The sequence below is a fragment of the Nylanderia fulva genome, unplaced genomic scaffold (genome assembly GCF_048542155.1).
Source record: "Nylanderia fulva isolate GAGA-0341 unplaced genomic scaffold, ASM4854215v1 Scaffold12, whole genome shotgun sequence".
In the NCBI taxonomy this organism is placed as follows: Eukaryota; Metazoa; Arthropoda; class Insecta; order Hymenoptera; family Formicidae; genus Nylanderia; species Nylanderia fulva.
In genome coordinates this window covers 5,438,048-5,447,484 of record NW_028189409.1, presented here as the reverse complement: position 1 = coordinate 5,447,484, position 9,437 = coordinate 5,438,048, and the positions used below count along the sequence as shown (strand labels likewise).

At 29.6% G+C, this 9,437-nt stretch overlaps 1 protein-coding gene across 3 annotated transcripts; it reads right to left on the bottom strand.

The window, feature by feature from the left end:
- Nucleotides 1-507: 507 nt before the first annotated feature.
- On the bottom strand, nucleotides 508-8,829 carry LOC114935225 (ATP-binding cassette sub-family G member 1-like). Of its 3 annotated transcripts, none has more exons than XM_029307960.2 (11): nucleotides 8,422-8,824; nucleotides 5,019-5,326; nucleotides 4,233-4,403; nucleotides 3,770-3,980; nucleotides 3,306-3,413; nucleotides 2,636-2,775; nucleotides 2,396-2,564; nucleotides 2,108-2,208; nucleotides 1,714-1,869; nucleotides 1,402-1,520; nucleotides 508-1,299 (listed from the first exon to the last, which is right to left on the bottom strand). In XM_029307960.2, the coding sequence occupies exons 1-11, from the start codon at nucleotides 8,591-8,593 to the stop codon at nucleotides 1,071-1,073; spliced, it is 1,884 nt and encodes a 627-aa protein (XP_029163793.2). In that variant the 5' UTR covers nucleotides 8,594-8,824; the 3' UTR covers nucleotides 508-1,070. The 3 variants fall into 3 exon arrangements, with proteins under 3 accessions (XP_029163793.2, XP_085335583.1, XP_029163794.2); XM_029307961.2 differs by having other exon boundaries at nucleotides 1,222-1,299; nucleotides 1,734-1,869; nucleotides 8,422-8,829; XM_085479457.1 differs by lacking the exon at nucleotides 1,714-1,869 and having other exon boundaries at nucleotides 8,422-8,827.
- Between the last annotated feature and the right edge of the window lie 608 nt (nucleotides 8,830-9,437).

Sequence of the window (9,437 nt, the reverse complement as noted above, 5' to 3'; positions counted from 1 at the left end):
ATACATTAAATCACAAACGTTTCGACTGTACTCAGTCTTCTTCAGTGTAATCTATAGATTAATATATAGATAAAAAATATAAGTTTTATAATTATGCGAAATAAATAAGGAAAAACTTATTAACAATTAGTTATATAAATGAGTGCGTGATGATTTAAGATATATGACAAAAAATTATTGTTAAAAAGGTGCAAAGTTCGAGTTGCTCACAATTCTACTATGTTTAATCTTTTACTTAAAATAATATATGTTTCACAAACGTACGCTTGATTATTATGTTTTTTACTGAAAATAATACAACAAATTTCACGTATCGTACTCGACAGAATACTTTTTTCTAGTATTGGATGTATCTAGATACCGTCATTGTATCATTATTAGTACCGATTTTTATGTTATTTATTATTTTACTTTATGTACATTTATGCAAAAAGTAAGATAAAAAAGAGCAAAAGAGAGAGAGAGAGAGAGAGAGAGAGAGAGAGGAAAAAAATTTTGAACTGCCTATTTGATATTCTGGTCAGTTTTCTCACAGTTGGTGACATATATACCTAAGATACTTTTATTCATATGATATTTAATTTATATTAATAATAATATATAAATTTTTAAATCGGCCAATAGAGCCAAAGCGCGAAAAATTAATTCTTCGGAACTGTATCTCTTGGTTTGAGATTACTAAGTTCCATATATAAATTAATCTCGAACTTACATATGGAAAAAAATAGTGCCACAATATATTTCTTATCTAATTAATTTATATTGTTATATTATAACATCTAAATTTAATGACTTGCAGTATAATATCTAATTATAAAATTATAGAAAAATTATAAAAAAATAGAAATAAATTTTACGTGCTGCTGTTGCTATATCAACTATTACATTGTATAAAAAATCACATTTACAATGTTTTGCATTTTTTTCTTATTTTATTATTTCTTTTATTCGTTAGTAGAAAGATTTGTCCTACAAATCCTAATTTAGATGCAAAAATAATCCTCGAATAAATCTTTTCTCCATATATGCATACATATATATAAATGCTTATCAGTAATTTATTTATACGTTCACTTTCTTGCGTAATAAATTTTCCAACGAAACACCCCATAGATGACAATGTGAAAGAGGAATATCCAACAAACGAGTATTATCACAGTTACGTAAAACGGTACCGTAGGCACGCCCAACTCTGAAAGAATGACGTTTGGAGAACGAAAATAGCAGAAAATTTCTGCGCAATGTAATTTCGGTCGATCGAAATTGTAGATCGTCTGTATTAATCCCTCAAATGCGTATCTGTAATAAAAAGTGCATATTTTTTTAAGTAACTGAAAAAAATAATTAGAATAAACTAGGAATAACGCTTTGAATGGAATAATAGTATATTTTTGTGCATACCTGAAAAAACTTAGGGTGCCTAAAGGTTGCAGGAACCCCAGCATCTCCCCTATCTTCAAGAAAAATCCGGCAAACAGCAAAAATGGTATATTTAATGCGGGTATTAAGAAAACACCCACCTGCGAAGAAATAATATGCTTGTTATATATTACGTCATTTTCAAAATATTTTATAATAAACGGTACATAATTTGAATAATACGATCTAATTGTTTGACTGATTTGAAACTTAGTTTTATACTAAATGTGTCATCTGTTAATTTTTATAAAAATTGTATTTTTATAAACATTGTAGTGCTATATGTTGTAGTACCTCAACCCCCGCAACCGCACCTGTCAGAATCCCGACTGTTTGTCCCATAATTGTTAGCAATAGGCTAATTAACCATAATCCAAAAAATCTGTTAAATTCCATTGGTTGCCCCGAAATAAAATATGATGTAAGTATGAAAGACGAAGAACAAAGTATCTAAGAATTAAAATTAAGTTTTTTATTCGATGATTTTAAAAATAAAAGCAAAAGCAAAACATACATAATTATACAACTTCCGTATATAAAAAAAAATATATATATAATATATAATACCTATAGTGTAATAATGTAATAATAAAATTTACTATACAGTATTATATAAATATAAAGTGTAATAAAAACACGCACACAATTAAAAAGATATTAGCACAGAGATATATTAGAAAAAACGTACTTGCACCGGAAGATCCGTTAATATCTTTACACTATAATACGATCCGAATGAGTACCAATTATTTAAATGCTCCTGTAGAAACACTGCCGCTTCTGTGGGAACTGCAATCATACGATACGTATAAAGACCATGCTTAATACAGTCACTATAAAAATTATCAAATTTTTTTTGAACTCAAAAAAACTTTCGATTTTTTTATTTAACCACTTTTGCCGATAAGGAAAAAAATCAAGTCAAAAATTTTTAACATGATTAAAAGCTTCGGAAGAGGATTTATATGTCACTTACACAGTAGCACTGCCAGCAGTGCATTACAAAAATATAAAAATATCATAAGAAAGAATAAGTAAGCTATGTTGCTCTGCACTTTTTGCGCATCATTGCCAAAATCATAAAAGACCGCCCCTAAGAGCAGCCCTATTATGAAGTGCATTGCAAGTCTCATTTTCGTCAAGATCTGAAATATTGAGACAATATTTTCATTTCGTATAAATAATTTCGGCATCTCTTAGATCATCTATTACTCACGAGGTCTCGCTTGATGCAAATAAAAGCCCTTAAAAATAATATTTTTTGTTGCTGCCACGTAGACAATCCTTGCTTTGTATTATTCGCAGACGCATCTTTTTCAATTTTCTGTTTAAAATAAATTGTTTCCGAATCTGCTCCTGCAAAATTTATCAAACCTCGATTATTAATTATTCATTAAAATTTCATGCTCTTTTTTTATTCTCTCGTCTTGCAATTTTTAATCTGATTTATCTTAATTTTTTTTCGTCGTCTTTTTCAATATTCTGTTTAGAATAAATTGTTTCCGAATCTGTTCCTGCAAAATTCGTCAAACGTCGATGATTATTATTGATGAAAATTTCACGCTCATCTTTATGTTCTTTCGTTTTGAAATGTTTTATCTGATTTATTTTAATTTTTTTTCTCTATTGCAATCTACATTTCAACTAGAACACTAGAAATTGACGCATATATAATATTATATCTATTCGATAAATAAAATACAATTACACTTTCGTCACGCAGTGATTGAAACAAAATAAAGAAAAAAAAATGTCATTAACACAAAGATAAGATAAATAGTTTATGAAATAGATAATAATTGACATAAATTCAAGTAATGATTTATATCTAAAGATATACATATATATATATATATATATATATATATATATATCAATTTATTTACCAGTTTTATGATGTTTATGACTCGATTTGTATTTTTCATATTCACTATTACAGATCTTGTACAGATTCTCCAAATCTCCATCTCTCTGGTTGGTTATTACTTCAAGTACTGTAATTATAAGAAACAGCATTGCATGTGTATTCCCCTTTAATGTTTCAGGCTAATAATTCATTTCCGCTTGTTTCATTGTCAGTGACAGATTTAGAAATATTCGACATTAAAAAATTAAATTAAATTACATTAAATAATGATAAAAAGTGTCGCATTAGTATGTTTTAAAATTTTAAAAAAATTTTTACATTTAGTAAAAGAAAATATAAATTCCAAAAGTGTGAAAAATATGCGATAACACAAACACAAAAAAAAGACTAAACGCGTGAACATTATTTTTCTAATTTTTTTTCAGTATTTTATATTCGTCAAATTGTCAAACTGACAGAAACAATAATTATATAATTAATTACAGAATTCAGCAATGTTGTAAAAGCGCGGGCATATGAATCCGGCGCTCTCGTATGTATTCAATATCTCACTCCTCGGACCACAATATATGCGTCTACCTCGATCGAGTACCATAATGTCATCGAATTGCAAGATCATTTGACTACTGGGTTGATGTATCGCGCAAACCACGGTGCAGTTCGCTCTCGCCATATTATGCAGCACGTTCATGAGCTATTAAAACATTCATCTCCGATATTTTAACATATTAAATCTTAAAAGGTGATATAAAAAAATAAATATTTTTTATATCACATATAATACATATTTAATAAGAATTTTTTTATATCATTTTATTTTTGTAAAAATTTTTTATATTATTTAATATGTAAGAATTTTTTATATTATTTAATATGTAAGAATTTTTTATTAATATGTCTGACACATCTTGAATGATGTTTTTATTAAATTATTCATAAATAATACTTGATTAGATGCCGCGCTATCAAGACCGCTCGTCGGTTCGTCCAACAAAAAAACAGACGGTTTAATCATTTCCACGCCGATGGAGAGTCTCTTGCGTTCGCCACCGCTCAACTGGTTTGCCAGCGTGTCTAGACATTTTGATAAACCAAGACTTTCAACGATTTCGTTTACCTGAAATTCAGAAATTACTTCAGAATCTTTGATGAACACTTTATCGATGCGCACTTTATTTTGTGGCGCAACACGGGCAGTAAATAAAAAATGATCAACGATTCAAATGATGAAAACTACATAGGTTTTCGATGAAAAATAATTTCTTTTAAATAGGAAATAGATAAATCAATTTTTTTTTACAATTCCAGTCCAGATAATGTACTAGCATGTCACCTTTTAAGAAATTCTCAGCCAAATTGGCATAGAAAAATTATAGCTATTATATATGTGACGCGTTAAGGTTTTATTGCTACGCTCGTGTTTAACATTCAAAAACTGCAGAAAATTTACTCTTTGAGTGTTCTTTCAAATTTATATTATTATACAGATTCTATAATTCACAAATAATTTTAATAACCATTTTAAGAACAATGTGTCAATGTATTTTTTATGCTTCTGTCAATAAACAGATTTCCGAACAGGTACTGAAAAGAACTTGACATACTAAGAATGTGTCGGAACATCTGTATTACTGTTACAGTGATATATGTCTAAAATGTGCATTGATAAAAAGATGAAAAAATGATGCATTGACAGAAGGGTTTAGCATCTTTCCATCTTATTCGCACTTACGATCAGAGAAGCATTCGCTTGCTCGTTTCGCCCCATCTTCAGTCTAGCCGCTATATAGAGGGTCTCCCTCGTCGTGAGAAGCGGCAGCAATTCGAATTGTTGCGGCACGTAACATACATGTTTGCGGAATGTTCCTCTGTTTCGTTCGACGCCGTTTACATAAATGGTGCCGTCGACGTTGACCCATCGCTCGCCCGAGATAATTTTCAGCAGCGTCGACTTTCCCGCGCCAGAAGGACCGATTATCACTGTTACTTTCCCGGGTTCAAAGTGTCCGGTCACATCGTGTAAGATCGTTTTTTTGATATCTAAAGTTGGAAATATTTTAGTACTCTCGTGTAAATGCGAACTTTCGACAATAATACTATTTTTATTAATTTTTTTCTGTCCATTTCTTCACAGATTACTTTTTATACATTCATTATACTCGTTATATTTATTATATTCTTTAATTTAAAAAAAGAATTTTTGTTGCCCGCCATGGTAATTAAATGTTATTATAATTATATCATTAAATTAATGTATTATGTTAAATATTAAAAATAATTAAATATAATTATATCATAAAATCAACTATTATATCACAAAATTGCTTGATGAATCTTATGTCTATCAATTTAAAACGAATAAGTAAACATGCAGTTTGGTTGACTTACATACATGCTGTTATTTTTTAAAGGAGTAAATTAGTATAATTAAAAAAAAAGAACAGAAATATCTTCTGAAATCTTTCTTAGAAAATTGTGATGTGGAAATTAAAGATTTTTTATTTTAATAAAAGATATATATATATATATATATATATATATAACGAATACTTTAAAAAAAATTGAGGTAATAAATAACGTTAATTAAAGTGTCAAAAAAGGAAAAATCGAGTCTTCTGGATAAAAATATATGTTGCGTTTACATCTTTTCGGTTGCTAGTCCGAGAATTCGAGAATGTCAGCTGATATTGCAACATAAGATCGTAAATTTTCCGAGATTATTTTACTTGCAAGCGTTTTGCGATAATTGCGAATAAGCTGATATACACATCGCGTGTGGCTCTATTGGCCGAGATGAAGGTATATATAGGGTGTATTTTGTGTTTTTAAACATTAAGGAGCCGACTTAATATTCTTATTATTGTTCTCGTTTTTAATAGTAGATTTAGATTTTTTCACACAAAAATACATACACATTTTGTTTCTATACGCCATTCTGATAATAAATTCAACGAGTTTGACAATAACATCTATATAAAAAAGCAAGTTTAGCGTGTCTGTTGAATATCAATTTTTTTGTTTGTGCTATCATTTTAAATAAGATTGAACTATATTTTTAGATATTGTAAATCACAATATAGCGTATTATTAAATATTTATTTATTCCTCAATCTAGAGACTATTTCTATAACATCATGAATCTATTTATACATTTCATTATCAGTTTTATTATTAATTAATTTACATAGAGCATTTCTAGTTAGCATATCTATTTCTAGTTATATCATGTAAATCTGTGTGTTTATATACTTATTATTAAATAATTATAATTAATCTATCTGTATAAATAGTATCTATATATTTTTAAAAATGAGAAAAAAATATATAAAACTATCAATTACAATTATAATGTCATCTTAAACTCACTTTTTCATTTGATAAAAAACTTAACCAGAGATCGAAACGTCATGATTTAAATCAACAAATAATTATTATTTGTTCATAGTCTTGGTCGTTTTATATAATTTTTTCTCATTTTTCTATTACTGACGACTTCATTATACGCATCAAATATCTATTTTTAGTTTAAATGAATACATAATAATATCAGCTCATTTCGTAAACAATATAGAATACCTAATGTTGAAAAATTTCTTTTTAAATTGCAGATTATGCATGCGTGCCTATTAAAAAAAAGAAAGAGAGAGATTGAAAAAATATAATAATTTGAAAATTCAATGCTCCTGATAAATAATAATTAAGCCCTGAACGGATATTTTATTACTAACGCGGAGTCAAATGAGTTTATGCAAGATTTATGTTATCTTTATGTTATCAGAATTTAAGAATAATAATATCATTAAGAATATTCAGTCAGCTCTCGAAATAAATACATAATATATACGTTCGGCCATTTCAGCCAATAGAGCCAATAAACGCGATGTTAATGCGAAAATTAAGAAACTTAGGAATTCATATCTTATGGTTGAGATCTCAAAATTCCCCTTGTTTTTTTTTATTTCTTTATAAGGGGGTTAAAAGAGGAACAAGAGGAATTTTGAGATCTCAACCATAAGATACGAATTCCTAAGTTTCTTATTTCTCACAATAATATCGCGTTTGGCCGAGATGGATGTATATATTAAGAATGATAACATCAAGCTATCTCTGAAAGAGTGTTTGAAAATTGATACAAAGATCGTTCACAAATTGTTCGCAAACAGACGCAACGCTTTTCTGTTCCGACCACTAATCAGAAACGTCAATGATACTATCAATGCTGGTTTACAATAGAGTCCTAAAGTCGTAAGAAATTAATCAACCAGAATCGATTGTTCTCCTCACTTGACTTTAATATGGCTTAGAACTTTAGACTCTATTGTAGACTTTATACATAAAACACTTCCGATTAAAACAAGCTTTGTGTCTACTTGCAATTTATTTTGGACTAACATAACAACTATCTTAAGCAAATGACGTAACGTCTAATTAGCAAAATTAGTGCAGACGATCAAAAGCATTTTGAGAGGAAAAGTGAAGCTGGAGACGTGGAACGAAAAGTGGCAATAATAATTGGCCAATTGATGATTGATCAATTTTTCCTTCATTTCTCAGACTTTATTGCTTCGGCTAAAAAAGTATATTATTATGCTTTATGTAGATATTTTTGCAGTCAGGAAAGACTAAGATTTTCTCATAGGCCTAATTTACACCGTACGTTTACTCCGCGATCTACTCTATATATATATATACATATATTCGACCTATGCACGATAGGTCGCGATAATGTAAACACTTACGAAGTGACCTAAATTTGTTTGGGTCAAGTTTATTTTCACGATCTCTAACCTAATTTAGATTGCACAATATATCGCGTGTAAACGCAGGAAACCTAAAAGTGTATGAGTAAATAGTGATAGAGGACTCTGTTTACACAATGTGTAAGTTTGTGTAACAGTTGGTCTGATATAGATAACATACTGATATAAATGGAGAGCTGATATAGATGATATTCACATAAGAACTAAACGTGACGTATATATTAGGTCTAAAAGCATTATTGATGCATGATTACATTTCTGGAGAAGCCTACTTTAGGTGTACTTCAGGTCACGCGAATAAAGTACGGTGTAAACTGGGTCATAGAGAGAGAGAGAAATAAAACAGGACACTGTGTAAAATAAATGTATATTTACCTTTACAATAAACCGAGTAGTTGAGATTGTTGAATTCGATGCGCAATTGTGATTTCCGTTCTTCCTTCACGAGTCCTCCCATCAATTTTTCCGACTCCCGCAACTGAATCTGACAGCTAAGGTCGAGCATGTTGATGGTCGCATCATTTTTCTCATCATCGTTAATTCCCATTTTACTTTCTTATTTCATGGGTGTTTCGTCAATTGTTAATTATAATATTGTACAATAAAGATAAGCGACGTAAATTCTCTTCTATTAACAAACCACGCTTCAGACACAACAATACGATCCTCACACTTTCGATACTTATCGTATACTATGTACTTTTATCAACTCGCCGCAAGTTATACACGCTACTGTCAGACTGATCGCACTAACATACTACGGTTTTATAACAGGCATAAAAATAGATTTCTTTTAACCTTGATGCCCGGTGCTGCCCTCTGAGGCTCTGCATTTTTTTTACAAACGTTGCTTTTTTTGCAAGGCCAAAGCTGGAGAGGGATCGAGAGGAAGAATTGGAGACTCATTATTAAATCTGTATAACCCACACATCACAAAACTCAACAAAAATGTTGCAGAAACGTTTCAAAGTTTCAAGTAACACTGAAACGTCATTACAATATCTATAAGAAATATAACATAGAAAAAGTAACATTTGAAACATTTATGCAATCTTTCATAAACATATTTGTGACAAAATAGCAAATTTGTAACATTTTCACGTATTTAAGACGTATATGAAACATTTTTGAATAAATTTTGCGAAGGTCTCTGAAATGTTTTGTGCTGTGTGAGAACGCAGCCTTATGTCGAGCAGAGCACCTTGAACGCAAGGTCACCAGAAAATCGACATAGGGAAAAATTAATTTTAGTAAATATGAAATTCCCCAGGCAGAAATGATAGTTAAATCGACGTCGAATCGACCGATCATTTCTAACTGGGTCATCATTAATCCATTTATTTGACATAATATATTTTAAACAGAAAAAAATCGAAAAAATCCGTCGAACA